The 20800-nt window shown below is 37.1% G+C and overlaps 1 protein-coding gene and 1 long non-coding RNA gene across 5 annotated transcripts in view; one reads left to right on the top strand and one right to left on the bottom strand.

The window, feature by feature from the left end:
• The window catches only part of LOC131995306 (uncharacterized), a 107161-nt gene extending 96841 nt beyond the window's left edge, over window positions 1–10320 (bottom strand). For both annotated transcript variants that reach the window (XR_009397366.1, XR_009397365.1), the window contains exon 1: window positions 9857–10320. This is a non-coding gene — a long non-coding RNA (uncharacterized LOC131995306). The remainder of the gene's footprint in view (window positions 1–9856) is intronic.
• The window catches only part of LOC106089100 (rho GTPase-activating protein 7), a 79842-nt gene extending 59486 nt beyond the window's left edge, over window positions 1–20356 (top strand). For all 3 annotated transcript variants that reach the window (XM_059363866.1, XM_013254868.2, XM_059363865.1), the window contains exons 4-9: window positions 14659–14810; window positions 14915–16544; window positions 16620–17106; window positions 17179–17451; window positions 17532–17711; window positions 20074–20356. In XM_059363866.1, the coding sequence (XP_059219849.1) occupies window positions 14659–14810; window positions 14915–16544; window positions 16620–17106; window positions 17179–17451; window positions 17532–17711; window positions 20074–20188 (2837 nt within the window). In that variant the 3' untranslated portion in view covers window positions 20189–20356. The remainder of the gene's footprint in view (window positions 1–14658; window positions 14811–14914; window positions 16545–16619; window positions 17107–17178; window positions 17452–17531; window positions 17712–20073) is intronic.
• The last annotated feature ends 444 nt before the right edge of the window (window positions 20357–20800 follow it).

Below are 20800 nucleotides of genomic sequence, written 5' to 3'. Positions count from 1 at the left end.
GCTTTAAAGATATAATAAAATTACCTTTATTTAGTGCAAAAAGGAACTTTTAATTTCTTTAAAGGCCACCATCGCTGGAAAAAAAACCTTTTTTTTTGCAATAACAAAGCCGAAAAACTACTCAAAAGCCATGCATGCCAGGTTGATTCGTTTGGAGGTTGTACGCTCAGCCTCTGAAGATCAGTTCAGTGCAGCTGCCATAAATACAGATTCACTTTTTTTTTAAGCCATTGTATTCAAAACATAATTCATGTCTTTGGGTTTTTATTTCAGTTTTTTTTTTTGCAATATTTTCTACATGAAACCCTCCAAAAACAGCCTGAAAGAGTCAAAGAACTTTTATCTTGGGCACGCATTCAGAAATTATTTAAACCATATTTCATAAGATTCGTTTTGTGGCATTTTCAATGATGATGACGTTGATGGCGATGGTGGCATTGTGAGGTGGTTTCTTACGTTGTTCGTGGAATATGTTGAAATTCTTAAAATCTAATGTTTTATTTTCTTCTTCTTTCGCGCCAGCATCCATTATGTGATACGGCAAAGGTATATGTTAGTTAGTGGTATTGATGACGCTGGTGTTGGTGCTTTGCAATGATGCTGTTGCCTTGTTGCTCATAATCACTCTGTGTAAACCCTTCAGGCGTAAAATCTCAACAGACATGGGCGATATTGTTGTTATATCGCCTGGATTTTGCATTGGGGCTGTGGTGTTGGGCTATACGGCCGTCGCCACCAACTAACAACCACATCAGTGAAGCGTGCGATGAGGATATTTTTTTTTATGAATTTTTTTCAATTTTGGAGGCACTTCATGTTTTTTCATGCCAATGGAAGGAAGAACAATCTGATGTCAAATGACACTCCTTCTTACTTCGTATTTGAAAAAAAAAAAAACAAAAACCAAAGTTTTCTTTAAGACAACTTGTTGGTTAGACCGAATATTATATGCCCTCCAACATAGATGAAATGCAAAGAGTATTAAACATTGAATAATGGGGCTATGCAGTAAATTTGTATAAAACAAAATGAAGATTGGGAATTTACGTTGAGTTTGTTCCTCGAAATTAGCGGAAAGTAATAAATTGCCTATAAAATCAAAATTATTCGATTTTTATCCTAAACAAAGTTCGTTTGTGGCAAACAATTTCCGTAAAAGAACTAAAGTCCATATTTTGTGGAGGTAAGTACGACATTAGAGGTTCGTGAGTTCAACTATAAGGCAGATACAATCTTTGGATTCAGTTAATTTTCAAATTTTTTAACTAACTAGTATCGGTTGTGATAAAAATTTCCACAAACGAACTTAGTTTTTTGTATATTATTTATAAATGCTTTGTTTGTCTGAACATCGCTGAATTTATCACCCGGGCAGACAGACATGGCGTAATAAACTCTAACTAGCCCACCCAAGCACACTCCTCTTTGGCTTCTACAATACACTTTTATTTATAATCTAAACTTCTAAGTCTCATGGTTGTATCTTGACTTCAAATATACTCCACATTGTTGGCCAACTTGTTAATACCTTTGGGTCGAATGCAGTGCATATTTCAAAAAGTTAAGATTGTGCCGCCGCACACACCAAGAGAAAAGTTGATACCAAACGTGCTAATTTCAGTACCATATGGTATTACAATATATAGTCAATCTCATGGCAGCCGGTTGTACGTACCGGATTGACCCGATGGATTTCTTCATCGGCAAGGACTACCGTCTCAGTGTTTAACACACTGCTACAACAACAACAACAATATATAGTAAAACAACGCCGTATGGTGCAAAAACAATACTGGATAGTATGGATGAAACATAAAATGATTAGTACCGTTTGGTACTAGTCTTTTTACCAAACTGGTATAGGTTTTAATACCAATCTGTTATTGGTTTCAGCAACAGACCGATGTTGGTTTTAGTACCGAACCTTGATTATTCCACCCCCTAATGGACCTAAAAAAAAACATTGACGGATGAAAAGAGTACAAATGTGACGTCGTCAATTCTTAATAGTATCCTTTGTCGGGTATTGAACTGATACCAAATGGTATTAAAAATCATTGCCAATGACGCGAAAAAATAATACCAAGCGGTATTGGCAAAGTGTCGCAATTTTTCTATCAGTGCAGGCACTTAGCCCAAAATGATTCCTGATAACTGACGAACATTCTACTGTTTCAAAATTTTTTGATACCAAACGTTAGTTAGCACTAGAATAAAAATTCTACAATTTCTACCCGACGTTTGCAATAAACAATTTCATTTGCAGTAAATAATTTTCAAACAAATTAACTTTAACTATATTATTTTCTTATTGGTTACACTGTATTGTTGTTGTAGCAGTCTGTTGTACACTGAGGTGGCAGCCCTAGCCGATGAATAATTCCATCGGGTCAATCCGGTATGTGCCATGGGATTGCGTTAACACTGTAGGAATTCCCATAAGTTGTTGTTGTTGTAGCAGTGTGTTGTTATACACTGAGGCGGCAACCCTTGCCGATGAAGAACTCCATCGGGTCAATCCGGTACGTACAACCGGCTGCCATGGGATTGATACCATAAGTGAACGGACGTAGTGAAATCGAATCTTACTTGCCTTTGATAAATATCTCATTGTGAAGTATTTAGTTGAGTAGTATGAAATTTCTCCAAATTTACGTTTTTTTATAGACTCTAACCAGCCTTTGATCAATATTTGCTAGTTATCTTTTACGAATTTCGTTTGCGGCAAATAATTTATTCAAAAGGTCTTAGTTTAACAACAACCTTTGGATGATGGCTACAAATGGTAAGGCTGAACTAACATTACTTCCCATTTCATGGTAGAGAATTTTAAAATTATGCATTAATGTTGCGTGGTATTGGTATTTTATTTTTTGCTTTACCTTGCTTTACAAACAATTAAAGTTCTTTCCTTCCTAAATCTTTAAGAGATCTTCAGACAGTTAGTAGTGTCCTTTTGAACCCTTTTTCTCAAAAAAGGTCTTTCAACTCAAGAAAAATAATTAAAAAAATAAAAAAAACTCTCCTTGCGCACACGCCACAAAAATCCACACCTTGTTGTGGTTCTTAAATGTTCTTAGAAATCCCATATATAAAGTTCGCTGATCTTGAACCATGTTGTTTGCATTTTACTGTATTTTATCCCTTTCTTGGTTCAAGATCTTTCATCTCTTGTCTTGTTCCTTTGAAATAATGAAATACCAAAGATTCGCCTTTTTTTCTTCCTCGTTTGCATTTTAACAAGACAATTGTGCCCATCTGCAAGTTTCGGAGAGAAGGTGATGATCATGATCGGCATATCAATTTCATTAACATGAAATTAAATGAAATTGAAAACTAAAGGATAAGAGTTGATGGGACATGAACTATAACAGTATATGTGGCTGCGGTATAACTTTTGATGGATTGATTTTTTAAGTTTGTCAAACATTTGGATAGGATGATAGAGGAAAGCAGGTATTCATTTTGGAGCTTTAGCTGCAAACTAACATTACAAAAGTTTTCTCTAATATAAGTTTTGGAAACTCATTATCAATTTAAATAAGAACTTAAAACCTTGAGGATTTACCTGGGAATTCTAAAAATTCCTATTAGTCTCATTAAAAAGGACGTATGTTTTTTTATAACACGATTGATTGCTAGACATAGTCATGGGGCAACAAAGTTACGTATAATTCAAGCAAAACATTATACAGATTGGCTGACACATAACGTCACTACGTTCACACTGGTATATCTGTCAAAATGGAACTGAAAGTACCATGCTATTTGTTGCTGACAGAAGATTATATTGTTTAAAAGCCACTTAAAGCCGCTTCTGAGTTTGTTAGAAAAGAAAGTTATTCGTTATGAAGTTCAAGCATAATACTGTGATTGTTTATATTTGACTGAAAAGGCACAACCAACTATTGCTTGCGAACTCAAACACCTCAAAGTGATTAAAGTGTTTGAGGTGGTCCAAAAAAAAAACTGCAACAACACCTGAAATGGTTTGGCAAGTGAAGGTTCAAATTCAATGAAATTCAAGCCGTAATGGCTATCAAAAATCTAACGATCTAAAAATATACCATCAAAAGGTATAGCCTTACAAGTTCCAAAAGGCACACGATCTAACACCAAAGCAAACAATATAAACTCGAATGAGCAAAGGAGTTGATGCATTTTAAAGAACATGGTGAATTTCCAAATATCGTGATACCTGACGAGAAAAATTTCCCAATTGTGTGTTTACTCAACCGTCTGGTAACTAAACCGATCCCAAACACGAACATTTGAGTCTACAAACGGCCACCCGAAGTACTTTTCCTTCTCAAGTGATGGTATGGGCAGCTATGACTGCCGATGGTTGCTTTCCAACCGTTTTCATCGGGTCTGGTGTCAAAGAAAATAAGCCTTATTATCGGAAAGGCATTTTGGAAGCTAGTCTGGAGCTGTAGGCACGGTCGTAGGCCATAAACGTACCAACAAGACTCGGCACCGTCGCACTTGTAAACCAACAATGGCTGAAAAATCGTATTCCGCACTTCATTACGTCCACTCCGTGGCTGTCTAATTTGCCAGATGCCAATCCAATGGACATTTCTTTTGGGCTATTTTAGAGAGCAAAATAAGAACTAAAACATCAGCCAGTATAAATGCACTGAAGAAACCCATTGTCCGGAAATGGGCCAAAATACCTGCAGATAACATTCTGCAGCTTGTTATTCGTTTTTTTAACTGACTTAGAGTAATAGTCAATGCAAAAGGTGGAAATCTCGAGCAAAAATTAATGGATTCTGAAATTTAGATTACTTCGATCATAACGTTATGTAGATTTGAAGCGATGAAGGATCTCCACGGGTTAATCTGGTACATACAACATGCTCCCATGGGATTGGTTAAGGTACTGTATTTTTATACTGTACCCTAACACTCGAACTAGTAAAGCTAACTGAAAGAAATTTTGTACAGAAATTTCTCATTGATGTAGGTCGATTGGGACTGTAAACAGGCCAAATTGATCCACGTTTATACATATCTGCTATGTATACCGACCTTTCGATTTAACTTCTTGAGCCCTTAGGGCGCAATTTTAGTCCCACTTGGCTGAAATTTTGCACATGTCTTCTGTTATGTCTCTCATAAAACATGGTAATTCTTGTCCATGTCCATGTCAAATATAGTCAAAATCACCCAATAATCTGATAAAATAATCCAATATTAACTCGTCCACCGTAGCGCAGAGGTTAGCATGTCCGCCTTTGACGCTGAACGCCTGGGTTCGAATCTTGGCGAGATCATCAGAAAAAATGTTCAACGTTGGTTTTCCCCTCCTAATGCTGGCAACATTTATGAGGTACTATGCCATGTAAAATTTCTCTCCAAAGAAGTGTCGCACTGCGGCACGCCATTCGAACTCGGCTATAAAAAGGATGCCCTTATCATTGAGCTTAAAAAATTTGAATCGGACAGCAATCATTGATACGTGAGAAGTTAGCCCCTGTTTCCTTAGTGGAATGTTTATGGACAAACTTGCATTTTGCAGCTCTACTATGCATGATTTGGATCTTCTAAAGTGCCTGTCATGGGTTTGGGTCTTTTATTTCGCTGGGCTATTCGTTTCCGACTTTACAAAGTATATATTCTTGATCGTCGCAAAATTCTAAGACCCGTCCGTCGGTCTATTGAATGTAGTTCACAGTCTTTAAAAATAAAAAAAATGGGCCAAGGTGAAACTTGGTTTGAAGTACATCATAAAAAAAATGGCTACCAGAAGCCGGTCAAGATTGAAAATGAATTATTTTGGAGCCCATAGAAGAGGTACTTTTGGAAGAGTGAGTTGTTTTACATACATCCACGATCGCAAGCCCCAAAAAAGCCTATCGATGCTTACACAGATAAAAATAATTTGGAAAAAACAACTTTTGTCGAAAAATCGACGACAAAATTTGTTAATTTTCTGCAACAACTCATTTTGAATCTCAACGAACCATAGTAAAAATTTGTTGTTGAAAGGCACTCAAAAAAAGCGTATCGATGCTTACCCAGATAAAAATAATTTGGAAAAAAAAACAACTTTTGTCGAAAAATCGACGACAAAATTTGTTAATTTTCCTGCAATAACTCATTTTAAATCTCAACGAATCAAAGTAAAAATTTGTTGCAAACTTTGCAAGCCAACGTATAACAACAACAACAATATAATTCATAAGCAAAACAATATACCATTAACCAACCATCTCATGTTCGCTTTGATGCAGTACTGTCCGCTGTGGTGGTAGTTTTATTTCCTTGGTTCGGATCGCGCGCTTTTTTATTTTCGTTCGTTTACTTTTGCTCTCGGTTTTTTCTCTGTCCCTCTCTGTACTATCTATTGCTATAAAATGAATTTCATTAATTTTGCCGCCGCTGAAATTTGAACTCATAATCTCATGTTTGGTAGTTTTCCACGCATGCTCAAGCCTATTGACATAATTTTCTTAACGATGAAGTAACGCAATAAGTATTAATGAGTAGTAATAAGTTTTTCAATTAAATTAAATTGAAAAATTAGTTGAAACTATTTAAAAAATGGTTTTAATACGAAATATATATTTTAAACCGATTTTTTTTTTAAATAATTTAAAAGAAAAAATAACAGAAAAAAATGTTTTGACGGGTCGGGGGATTAGAACCAGGATTTGCAAATCATGAATGTCCCATGCCATTCGGATGTGCTTAAATAACTAACTTAACAAAAGAATTTTTGGAAATTCAAAAAATTTCAATCACTTTGTCTGTCAAGTTTCTAAAACCCAATTTCGGGAATTAAGGTCTCGAATTCAATGCTGAAAATCATTGATATTTAACTGTTGCACATGCAGATTTGGTAGTTGGTTATTTCTTAGAGTTATTTTTTTTCTGTGTATTATATTTGACCTTATAAACCAACCCCTTGATTTTGTGTCAACATACGGTTCCCGGAAGATCCACGGTGATGGTAATACAAAAGTTCAGGCCTTCCAAGTGCTATCATTCACTTATTTTCTTTATAATTTAAGAAAGAAAATCAATTTGGTTCAGATAGAAATATGTAAAGGCTACAATACTCATTTCATTCAACACTTTCCAAGAGACAACTAATATCCCATTTCACATTGTATCACCCCGAGTATGTAGGAAATCAAGTTCTATATTTACTAACAAATCAATAACTATATCATGCGTATAACATACCTATAAGTGTAGAGGGAATATTCGATATAAAAAAAGTGTTTATAAGGCTGATGGTAAATAGCTGCTGCTGTTGCTGACGCTATTGCTTCAATGGCACTCAAACAAAAGAAAACTCCTTAGGAGGTGATATGGTAGAGTTACAGCAGTTCCTATGCTGATTTATAGCAATATTAGTGTGTTGGCAATGTGGGAAAATGGGCAAATTGAGCAAAAATGCCAGACGCTTAATATCAGCAAAACATATGTAGAATAGATAGCCAGAATGGACAGAAGGATGGCTGTACAGTCAGATAGATGAATGAATGACGATTGACCAGACAGACTGTGATTGTTAAGACAAACGATGATGCGGATGATGACGCCTTTACGGTTCGCATTTAATTTCTACAAAGTTTTTGCTGAAGTTGATTCTGTGCAGACTTTAGACACAAATGGCAGATACAACCCAAATAAGCTAGGACAAATTGCATTTCATTCAATACGTTTTGGGAAATTGGACACAGACTTCGCAGACATATTTATGAATGTATGTCTCTTGCCAGACTTGTAACATTTGTGGGGATTTTTAAACAGTCTTGTCTAGATGTCAACACACACGCATTTCTTGTCTTGGACTTTTTTCCTGTTGTGTGTTTTATAGACTCAAGATTAATGAACTTTTAATAAAGTTAATTCTCTGCCAATTTTAAACTGTTTGATAGGGGCCAGCAATAGCCAATACTTGTAATACGGGCCACCAAACTTTTAATACGGGGCACCAATAACCCATTCTTTTAATATCGGCCATCAATATCTATTTTTTTCTTTTTTACTTAACAATTGTTATAGTTTCCAAGTGTGAAAAGTTTTATTTGATGCTTTTTTTTTTGGCCTACAATGAGCATCGTGTTTTATGTTTAACAAACATTGATACAAAGAAACACACACAGAGTACAACAAGTGCCAATCGTAGTGAAATAAATTTAAAAATAAACAAATCGCCACTATGGTAGAACGCGTCATAAAACTGACGTGATGTTCCACGTCAAGAGGAGATAACACAGACTCGGTGTGAGGTTTACACACTTTTTTTTCCAGTATTGACGTAATTATTTCATTGTTTAAGTTTAATAATCAAGTTAAAGGATCAATCAATTGTTATAAATTAGACGAATTAATTAAACAAAAGCTAATTAAAACTTTTATTCTAAATAAATGTAAATGTATAAAAGTATGTCCCCCTATGACTCAATACGCTTGGGTTCAAACCTGAAACGAACATTAGAAAAAAATGTCAGCGTTGGTTTTCCCCTTCTCATGCTGGCGACATTTGTGAGGAACTATGCCATACATTGAAGGCATGTATAAACTTCTCCAGAAAGAGGTGTCGCATTGAGGCACGACGTTCAGAATTGGCTATAAGAGAGAAGCTCTTATTATTGAGCTTAATACTTGATTCGGGCAGCACTCAGCTCAGGGCAGCGCCCATATTGCTTAATGGAATGTTGATGGGCAAATTTTGCATTTTTCCACGAATTTTCGCACATGGGGCATACAACTAAATACTAACTAAAAGGACAGGGAATAAAAGGTTAAGACAAAGAACGAAGGCGAAGCGGAACGGGCCCAAATGAAATATTCTTGAGAATATTTAGGAAAAATTTTGGTACGTGTAACTATACTATCGTCATCATACAGATAAAATTTCATAGAAATTTTGTCTTTAGGTAACATTTCATAGAAATTTTGTCCTTAGGGAAATTTTCATAGAAATTTTGTCTATAGGTAAAATTTCATAGAAATTTTGTATTGAAGCAAAATTTTACAGAAATTTTGTCTTTAGGGAGAATTTGATAGAAATTCTGTCTTTAGGGAAAATTTCATAGAGATTTTATCTTTAGGCAAAATTTCATAGAAATTTTGTCTTTAGGTAAAATTTTGTCTTTAGGTAAAATTTCATAGAAATTTTGTCTTTAGGTAAAATTTCATAGAAATTTTGTCTTTAGGTAAATTCCGTCTTTAGGGAAAAGTTCATAGAGATTTTATCTTTAGACAAAATTTAAAAGAAAATTTGTCTTTAGGTAAAATTTCATGGTTTTGGTATTTAGGAAAAATTTCATAGAAATGTTGTTTTTAGGAAAAGTTTCATAGAAATTTTGCCTCATTGAGCTAAAACTTTAAACGGACTGCATTCATTGAAAAGCATCTCTGTTCCCTAATAAAATGTTTATGAAAACATTTTTAGCGACGTTATTTTAATGTTTTGATTATTGGCTCGAAATCATTACCGATTTCTGATTTCTGTTTCTTCCCTTAATGGAATTTTCTTGCGAATTGTGTCAAAATTTGTTAAAAAGAAACACTCATAATTGTCCCTGACATCAATGAGCCCCAAAATGTCTCACTTTACATGCCATGTTTTTCCGTGCATGTACCACATTTTCCTGTAGTAAATCAAAATTTGTCATTGCCTGCAATAAATTCCATCGTATTTGTTTACGTATTGTTTCTCACAGAATTTCATTAAAATAAAGATATTTCCTCTTTCCCTCTGCTCTAGTGCATATGCAAAAAAACGACTCGCTCTCTCCCTCTTCAGGTTTTGGTGTTTTTCAAAAAAAAAAAAAATCCCAATCAGCTAGCCTACTATATACAATTTAATAATTGTTTTAAATACACTTACGTGCATGGCTGCATCCGTATGCCTTCTTACACTATGAAGTGCCTTTTCTGTGCTCTTGTTTTGATTTTTTTTTCGTAGCAATTACTGCGTGGTTTCATCTGGTTTTCCTGCCGAATTTTTTTTTCTCAATCGAATATTGAATTTACGTTGGTTTTTGTTTTTGGCTAGAAGTGTTTTTTTTTTTTTGATTTTTTTCTTTTTTTTTGGTTTTTGTCCAGCAAAGCAGCAAATCTTTTTAATTTTTCCATTCAGTTCAGAATCTCACATGGCATCGAAACGTTTGCTTCTTGGCCATTTTATTATTGTCCTCAAGAGATTTTATCCGCTTACGTGGCAATCGTATTTAAGTCTTCAAATCAAATCCAAGAGATTCTTAGTGAGATTACGTTTGAGTCTGCAACGTAGAATAGCGAAAATTCTTAATGTGTGGTTAAAGAAAAAGAAGTATGCTGTGATGATGTTGAAAACAAAAGGTGTGAGAAATGCAATAAAAATAATTTTTTCCCAAAAAAAAGGTTTATTTAAAAAAAAATCCCAAAAAATAATTTAAATAAAGTGAAAAATTTTAGCTGTGCAGTTAATATGATATTGGCATTTTTTTAAATCGATTTGTCTCGAATGGACTTTTAGAGATTTTCTGTTTTATAATTAGTAAAATGCGTTTTCCAACGAACATGTATTGGCGTCATATGTGATCTATTTTTTTGCAAATGCGTATTCGCTATTTTTAATTAAAGTCTTATTGAAGCAGAGTTGTGTTCATTTGCATACCCGTATGCCTTTGAGTGTGTTTGAGATGTCCTTTAACCTTTGGCCGATTTATTTATACTCAAATTTGATTGAGTATTGATACAAACTCATTGACATTCAAATAATTTGTAAACTTTTAGGAATTTGGTGCAATTAAAAATCTTTTAATTAAGTGCAGGGAGAAATGACTGCTATTGTCATGGCGTATGGTGGTTAAATGTGGTGGCGTATTGAAGAGTGCGTTAAATGTTGAGAATTTAAAACCCTAAAAGAATTTCAAGGGTTTTGTGGCCCAATAGAACTGAAGTGCCAGAATGTGTAGTTTATGTGCAAGTAACTAGAAAAGGATGTCAAAATTTTATTTTAAATAAAATATTATTTCTATAAAGAAAATTTTGTCAAAATTTTATTTCTATAGAAAATTTTTTCAAAATTTCATTTCTATAGAAAATTTTTTCAAAATTTCATTTCTATAGAAAATTTTGTCAAAATTTCATTTCTTTAGAAAATTTTGTCAACATCTCATTTCTATAGAAAATTTTGTCAAAATTTAATTTCTATAAAAAATTTTGTCAAAATTTCATTTCTATAGAAAATTTTGTCAAAATTTCATTTCTATAGAAAATTTTGTAAAAAATAATTTCTACGGACAATTTGTCCAAAAATTTGGTTTGTTTTTAAAAATTTTGTTTTGTTTTCCAAAATTTGTTCGAAGATGGGCTATACCGGACTATATCCTGATATAGCCCCATATAGACCGATCCCCCGATTTAGGGTCTTAGGCCCATAAAAGCCACATTTATTATCCAATTTTGCTGACATTTGAAACAGTGTGTTGTGTTAGGCCCTTCGACATCCTTCTTCAATTTGGCCCAGATCGGTCCAGATTTGGATATAGCTGTCATATAGACCGATTCGCCGATTTAGGGTCCTAGGCCACAGCCACATTTATTATCCAATTTTGCTGAAATTTGGGACAGTGAGTTGTGTTAGGCCCTTTGACATCCTTCTTCAATTTGGCCCAGATTTGGATATAGCTGCCATATAGACCGATCTCTTGATTTAAGGTCTTGCGCCCATGAAAGGCGCATTTATTGTCCGATTTTGCCAAAATTTGGGACAGTGAGTTGTGAAAGGTCCTTCGACATCCTTCTTCAACTTGGCTCAGATCGATGCAGATTTAGATATAGCTGCCATGTAGACCGATCTCTCGATTTGAAGTTTTGGGTCCATAAAAGGCGTATTTATTGTCCGATGTTGCCGAAATTTGGGACAATGAGTTAGGTTAAGCCCCATTTCATGCAAATGTTCACCGTGACTGCGCCTCAAATGGCCCATTCGCTTGGTTCAATTTTGGCAATCTCTTTCCAACATTTCGGCCGGTATCTCACTAATAAATGCTTCAATTTTGTCTTCCAATCCAGCAATTGAAGAGGGCTTGCCTGTATAGATAAAGCTTTAACATTGGCCCACAAAATATACTCCCAAGGCGTTAAATCGCACGATCTAGGCGGCCCATAGACCGGTCCCGAACGTGAAATAAAATGTTCACCAAACTCGCCTCTCAATAAGTGTCGTCTTGTTGATACCAGGGCTGCCGTTTTTTTTTTTTTTTGAAAGCATTACTGCGGATCGGAGTCTAAGTCGGAGTATTAAGCAAGAGTCGGAGAGCGTGCCGAACCAAACTACGATTACGGCTTAATAGTCCGACTCCGGCCTCAAAAACTCGACTCCAGTCGACTCCGCAGCCCTGGTTGGAACCACATGTCATAAAAGTCAAGCTCTTGCATTTTTGGCAAAAAAAAAAAAAAAATGGATATCATCTCACGATAGCGCTTACCATTCACAGTTACGTTACGATTCGCGTCATCTTTGAAGAAGTACGGTCCAATGATGCCACCAGCCCATAAACCTCACCAAACTATGACTTTTTCTGAATGCATTGGTAGCCCTTGCAATGCTTCTGGCTGATCTTCCCTCCAAAATCGACAATTCTCCAAACTACGATTCCTGCTCAATAGTCCGACTGCTGCCTTAAAAACTCGACTCCTGTCGACTTCGCAGTCCTGGTTGAAACCACATGTCATGCAAGTCAAGCTCTTACATTGTTGGAAAAAAAAATTAGATATCATCTCACGATAGCGCTCACCATTCACAGTTAGGTTACGATTCGCATCATCTTTGAAGAAGTACGGTCCAATGATGCCACCAGCCCATAAACCGCAACAAACTGTGACTTTTTCTGAATGCATTGGTAGCCCTTGCAATGCTTCTGGCTGATCTTCCCTCCAAAATCGACAATTCTGCTAATTTACATACCCATTGAGCCAAAAATGAGCTTCGCCGCTAAATGGAAGAAGCGCGCGATGATCTTTCTTAACAGAGCACGTATTTTGATAATAAAATTCAATAATTTGTATGTAAGACTATTCATGGTTAAATTATAGACCAAACTGAATATGTTTGACAGTGAAACAAAACGTGATTGAATTTTTTAAACCAGTGTTGCCAAAAAGATAATAGCTAAAAAATCATCCTTTACCTTCCACCATAGATTGTATTACACGTGTTGTTTGAACGACGCATTCAACGATTGGTTTATATGGACTGATTTGGCCTTAATCCGAGGATTTCCACAGGCTCTACACAAGCGTGCTAAGACAAATACTAACTTACGCCTCAGTAATTTGATGGTCGGCGAAGGAGAAAAAGTCCAACGTATGAGCATTACATTACCATCATCGACATCTTAGCATGGGCTATGACAACCACACCCACTTAGAAACTGGAGACAGTTCTAGTTATCCGACCCATATAAATACCGCTTAAATATTAAGGCAGCAACAGCGGTTATGCGATTAAAGACGATGGGAGGTTGATAGATAGAATGGGAGGGTTGATAGACATAAATGTTATACTCAAATTTGAGATTAAGTAAATGGGGGCAATGCCTTAGCCGCAAAGCCCAACCAAGAAGACTCGACTGGTCAGGGCTATATGACCTAGTGTTTCAATCGGCCATCCCACCCACAAAAACCCTATCAACAGAAATGAAAACTGATTGGGACACTGTTGTTGAAAGTAGAAACCAATTGTCCGGGTCCGACGAACTTCCGAAACCCTTCTGAAGACAGTACACGACAAAGTAAAAATCTGACATTCAGCTTTAGGCCAAGTTTTACCCCCACCATGACAATGCAGAACTCAAAGGCGTATGCTCATATATATATGGCTCATATATACTCTTGCTAACCTTAACTTAATGTTATTTTGCAACATTAAAAGTGTGTTAAAATCGGTCGTGCCGAGCCTTGGAAACCCACCACCATGGATAAATTAACAATCCTCTTTTATAACAACTCCACTACCATATCCATGGTAATATGCAAATGGGAGCTGGTCTGGATCATATTTAATTCAGGTCCCGAGAGCTCTTATATAAGTCACAGTTTCAGCGAAATCGGACAACAAATCCACTTTTTATAGGATTAAGAGCCTAAATTGGAAGATCGGTGTATACGGCAGCTATATAAAGTCCGGACCACATGCTGGTCAGATGACGGGAGGCTTAAATCAGGCCACTGTGTGGCAAAATCGGGTTGTAAATAAAATTTTTATGGGTTTTGGGCCATAAATCGGCCGATCCGTCTATATGGCAGCTATACCTGAATTAAGACCGATCTGAACCATATTTGAGTTGGATGTCGGGTGGATTAAACCTAACTGATTCAAATATATATATATATATATATTGCAGGGTCAGAAATGGGTATTTCGATGAGTTGCAAACGGAATGACTAAATGAATAAACGCTCTATCCTATGGTGGTGGGTATACAAAGCGTATCAAATTCGCAGAATTGATTTATATAAGGGCTATATCGAGTTATGTATCTTAAAAACGCTGCAGACATTTTTTATTAAAATAAATTTTTTTCAAAATTTGTTATGATACTCAAAGTGCCTAAACAATGGTGTAGAAAAATATATTGTAGCAATATTTTAAGAAACTGTAACTTTTATTAATTTGTGTTTCTTCCTTTCTTTTTCCAGATCATCAATTCCCCATTGACCTAACCAATGTTGCCAAAGATCATACCAATTTGGAAAATGATCAACTTCAATCCTTATACAGGCGTTTGTGCATATTGAATCGTTGTGCCAATATGAGGGTAGATCAATCTCACAAACCACAAACACCACAGGTAAGACAAACAAAAATCTTCAACAAAAAACCTAAAAAATCTCAACAACACTTTTTTCTCTCTCTCCCTCTGTCTCTCTTGCTTTCTCTGTATCCCTATGACAGAAGGAAGATTCCGATGATGAGAATTTTGCCTTAAGCGAAAACTGGACATTCCAACCCCATATACGACGCTGGTCGCGTATTGGTGAAATGGGCCTTGAAATACCTCCCGCCGCTAAGCTTACTGCATGTGAGAAAACCGAATCCTCGTCCAAAGAATCCAGTCCCGATCGTTTCGAAGATGATTCGTATGATGTGCTGGGCGCTCCTCTCTCACTGGCATTACCTGGTGCTCATGCCGATGATTCCGCTGATCCAGCCCAAAATGATAGCACAGATCTAAATGCCAGTCCCTTGCGTAGAACGGGCAGTGAACGTTTAAAGGATGGTGCTAAAGCTATACTCAGAAGGGTGGAATCCATCAAGTCGCGCAGAAGAAAACGCCAAGGCATAGTTTTGAGTGGTCCGCAGGTTTTGGATCTCTCACAATTGGGCCAGAGATCGAGTATGCGCAAGCCAGATGCTGTGTACTCAACGCCACCCTCCCCATCGGCGGTTAGTCCCATGCACAGCTTCAATAAGGGGCCCTTGTTTGGCAATGAACTGAAGGTACCATCACAGAGCGATAATTTCCTAAGTCCCAATCGAGCCAGCCCCAAGAGAACACCCACCACACCCAGATCCATGAGGACTAGTCCGTTGCATTTCTTCACCAATACCATGCCCTATGTAAAGGAGGGCAAATCCGATGATTCTTCCTCGTATTACAGTGATAGTCAGGAGTCCTCATCGGCTGTAAATAAATTGACCATACGAAAAACCCCCTCCAAGGCCCGCCGATTTTTACAAAGAACCGGTAAGGTGGACGATATAGGGGCTCATTCCGATTCCGAGTGTCACCAGGGTAGAAAGTTATTGATCAAGGATGCCAATTCCAACACCACAGAGGTTAAGACGAAAAAACTTTCCCGCGGTGGTTCCCTCAATTTGGGACGTGATGGCAAAAAGCGTGATGGCTTCAGGTCGGCCAGTTTCCGTTCAAGGTCCACCACGCGCAAAGAAATCAAACCCGAAGATATAGAGATCATAAAGAAGGCCGCACCGGTGGTGAGATGGCACAGCTTCCAAATGGAGGAAAGACCCTCAAATTTGATATTCCGCAAATGTTTCTCACAGAAAAATGATCCTCATTCCAATGAACATGGCATACTGTTTGCTGCCATGTCCGCGGGTCAATTGCAAATGATACGCAAATTGGCTTTGGTCACACTCACCGGTTATATGGAGCGTTATTGTCCCACTCATCGTTCGGGGTGGAATTGGGAATTGCCCAAATTCATAAAGAAAATCAAAATGCCCGACTACAAGGATAAGAAAGTATTTGGGGTACCATTGCTGTTGATTCTGCAGAGGAGTGGTCAAACATTGCCGATTGCAGTGAGAGCAGCCTTTAGATGGTTACAATTGAATGCCCTGGATCAGATAGGCCTATTCCGTAAAAGTGGTGTGAAATCTAGGATTTTGAAGCTCAAAGAGCTGATAGAATACTCTGAGACCAATGCTGAGTGCATGGATGTGTTTGATACTCAACAGGCCTATGATGTGGCCGATATGTTGAAACAGTATTTCAGAGATTTGCCTGAATCTCTGCTGACCACCAAAATGTCGGAGACATTTGCAGCGATATTTCAACGTAAGTTTTTAGAGAAGATTTTGTTATTTGTTTCTAATTTTGTTTTCTTTTTTTTTTTTTTTTTCTCCCCTTAAGATCTCCCACCTGAAGTTCGACTGGATGCTGTGCAATCTGCCGTCCTATTATTACCCGATGAAAATCGTGAAATCCTTTTCGCTCTCTTGGAATTCTTGACGCTTGTCGCTGCCAACTCTCAGTATAATCAGATGACCGCCAATAATTTAGCCGTTTGCCTGGCGCCCTCATTATTCCATAGCAGTATATCGACGGGCAGCAATTCGGTGACAGCCTCACCGCGTCGCAAGGGCAAAGGCTCAGGGGTGCCCGATGCCAAGGAGTTGTTTGAGGCCAAGGCCTCACATGAGTGCCTGGCCTTTATGATACAGCATTATAAGCAAATCTATACGGCACCCAAAGAGAAATTGAGTAAATGTAAATTTAGCTACATGGAGGAATCGAAACCACTGCCTCTGGAGAACTTGGGCGAGGGTATGCAATTTCATAATTGGCGAGGTTATTTGTATGAGAGTACCAGTGCCACCATAAAGGAGGGTAGGGAGAAGTGAGTATCCATAGAAATCAAAAATGTTCTCAAACTAGAATACTAAAATGTCTTAATCCTTGTCTGTCTTAGATCTCGCGGCTGGATAACCACCACTTCTATTACCGATCCCAATGTTGAAATTGCCTATAAAAAAGTCGGTGATGGCCACCCCTTGCGTTTGTGGCGTTGCATTACCGAAATCGAGGGACCACCCAAAGATGTTTTGGACTATATCATAAGACAACGTGCCTCCTGGGATCCCAATTTGCTGCAGAGTCAAACTATTAAGAAATTCGATGAGAATACGGAAATATTCCAATATGCCATTGATGGCCAACAATGTACCGATTTTTGCGTTTTAAGGTATTGCAGATTTGGGTGTTTTTCCTTTTAAGATTTTTCTTAATGGCTTTTTTCTTTTTAAATTTTTTTCCCATTTATAGAGCTTGGCGTGACGATTTGCCACGAGGTGCTTGTGTGATAGTTGAAACCTCCATTGATCATGCCAAAGCCAAACCGATGTTTAATGCTGTACGTGGTGTGGTGTTGGCCTCACGATATTTAATTGAGCCCTGCGGCAGTGGCCGTTCCAGGGTTATGCATTTGGCAAGAGTTGATGTTAAGTAAGTTGAAAATGGAATTTTTTAGACATTTTAGTTAGAAATTTAGAAAACGGTAAATAATGTTGAAAATATTGGTAATCCAAATGGGAATTGTTTAATAAAGAAGTACCAAAAACCAGATGAGCGTAGAATTCGAAGAAAAAGCGCCTTCTCAAGAGGATAGCCTATGATCTCCAAGCTGAAACCGAAGTAACAGGAAAATGGAAATGCTTTCTTGTTCCCACCGCAGCCAGCCCAGATCTCTTTAAAACAAGACTAGTTGTTGTTGTTGTTGTAGCCGTATTCTCATATGGAGGTGGCGATCCTCGTCATGCTCATGTAGGTGAGCAAGCTCGTTCCGGTCCAAGGGAACGATCGCCGCGGAAACAGGGTGGCCATTGATTATTTGAAGACGCCAATAACTCGCCTACATATCGAGCACCATAGGCACTCAGTATTTGTACAAGATGCTGTGCCGACAGACTTCTCACTGAGATCACTCCGCTCGATGTCAATGACTGTCCGCGACTGCCGTCCTACTCCGTATGGAGCATTCAACTATCCGCAACCTATGAACGCTCCCGGTAGCTTGCTAACTGCAAGCTTGCTTCATTGCTTGACAGCAATGAACACCATACAGATCAGATCTCACTATTCCAGCCGGAATAGCTATCTCGTGCCGGGTGGGTTGCGAAAGCTATTCCGACAAGACTTCATTGAAATGCTTATCTAAAGTTAAACTCTTTCTGCTGGCTAGTTCGAAACAAGAATATGTTATGAAGAATCCTCTTCCTCGACGTCCTCACAGCTTCTGTATATCGTTACCTTAAGTCGAGTAAGATTTTAAAGAATTAGCTTGAGCACATAGCAGTTCCCCTGAAATTTCGGCCTACGCTTGATCACACTGCAGTGATGGAGAACTCTTCTCGATATGCGTAACCCTACTTCTTCAAATACACTTCAAAGAGATATAAAGTGTAGCATTAAATGTAGTCCCTCAGCTGGTATCGCACTCAATGCTCCTCTAATGCACAAGCAATCCATCCTTTGGATCCAACTGAGTATTCAATAATTGATGGATTTTTGAAATGCCGTCCACCAGACAACATGATACGCGGCTGAAGCTGCATGAATTTTGGCCAATGACATTAAGTGTAGCATTAACTGCAGTCCCTAAACTGGTGTCGCACTTAATGCGCCTCTGATGCACAAACAATCCATCCTTTGGATCCAACTGAGTATTCAATAATTGGTGGATTTTTGAAATGCCGTCCACCAGACAACAACACCATATTGCAACTCCAATGCATGATACGCGACTGAAGCTGCATGAATTTTGGCCAATGACGCTTCTTCAGGGCTAAAGGGAACAAGTTGCCTTCTTCCCACCAAAATGTTGGATTTAAGGATACTTTTTTTGTCCAGGTAGTTTTCCAGTTGTGACACACAAAGAAACTGGTTGAGTATTAACCAATAAGTGAAATTTTAATATGCAGTCCACCAGCCTACCACACTATATAGCATTATAGGTAATATACCCTCTTGCAGGTTCTTTGAGCAAGGGTTGCGTTTTGGCCCTTTCCAAAATATAAATGGAGGATTCTCTCCTCCCAAGGCGACGGGTGCCTTTGTGGGTACCTTGAAATCCGATTAAGCTGAAATTTAGCATTAGGAAGTTTTGAATTCCAATAAATGTGCCAAGAATTGTCCAAATCGGTTTATAACTTGATATAGTTGTCATATAAACCGATATCGAATCTTGACTTCTTGAGGCTCTAGAGGACGCAATTCTAATTCGATTTGGCTGAAAGCGTTTTTTTCTCGACAAACAACGATCAAATGCATATCTGTGACAAACTTTTCCAAAGCTTATCCATACAGTCTCTGCTTTGAATGGAGAATACGTAGTAGGTGTAGAGGTTTAAACCTTCCGCATTTTAGAGGCCTCGAATAGCCAACTGGTACTTTACTTAAATTAGCCTTATAGATGTCCCATTTCTGTGGTGTCTTTGTGGATTTCAGACAGACGTTCGGTAATCGTTTTCATGTGTTTTCATAAGGCAAAACAGCTGACATGTTTTTCTACATTTACAGTACATTTACGAGAGCATAACCAGGCCTTTAAAAACATCTATAAAACTAAACTCTCAACTAAAGTAAATAAAAGTTGGCAATTTGTAGCCTATATGAGCTTATAATTAGATACAGTTCCCAAACAATACGGCTTGGAATACTCAAACCATGACATATGGTCTAAAAAAATACAATATCTTGTAATTATTAAATTACATAATGTTATATCTTTTTTGGAACTTTGTTGATTTATTCTTAACAGAATTTTTGATTTTGTTCTTTAACAAACTGTTCTTCTTTTTCTTTTCAGGGGTAAAACTCCAGAATGGTATAATAAGAGTTACGGGCATATATCATCACATTTCCTAACAAGAATACGTTTGGCTTTCAAAAATGTAGCCGATGGACCAGAAAGTAAAGTTTAAGTCATATACTACCACAAACTTGTCCCATACTATATACAAAAAAAAAAAAAAAAAACGAACCTCAAGCAAAAGCAACTACTCACCCAGAGTAGCAAAAGGAAGAAAGAAAACAAACAAAACATCACAAAATCCTCATAAAAATATAAAAACTAATGAATTTATGTGTTATATATATATACAAAACAAAACCCACAAAATACTTTATGAGCCGCCTCAGAAATCCCTGGGATCCAAACCCCATATATATGTATGTGCAACAAAAACAAGAAAAAAAAATAACAACAAGTTAACCAAAAGTACTGATTTTATTTTGGATTAAACAAACAACATTATATATATATAGAAGTATATCTTTAAATGTACACACACATTAGATATATACAACAACATATATATACATCAACAAACACAAAACAAAAAAAATTTTAAGAATTATTTTCTATGGCAAAAAGAAGAAAAAGTCTCAAAATTTTTGTGCATTGTTAATTTTTTTTTTGAAAATGGCATTTATAAAATGTTGAAAACAAACTGTTATACCCTTAAATGTTATCCAATAACTGTTATACAAGTGGTCCAGGAATTTATATAGAAATTCCCTCAATTCCAAAAAGT

The sequence above is a fragment of the Stomoxys calcitrans genome, chromosome 2 (genome assembly GCF_963082655.1).
Source record: "Stomoxys calcitrans chromosome 2, idStoCalc2.1, whole genome shotgun sequence".
Taxonomy (NCBI): domain Eukaryota; kingdom Metazoa; phylum Arthropoda; class Insecta; order Diptera; family Muscidae; genus Stomoxys; species Stomoxys calcitrans.
This window is presented reverse-complemented; position numbering and strand designations above follow the sequence as displayed.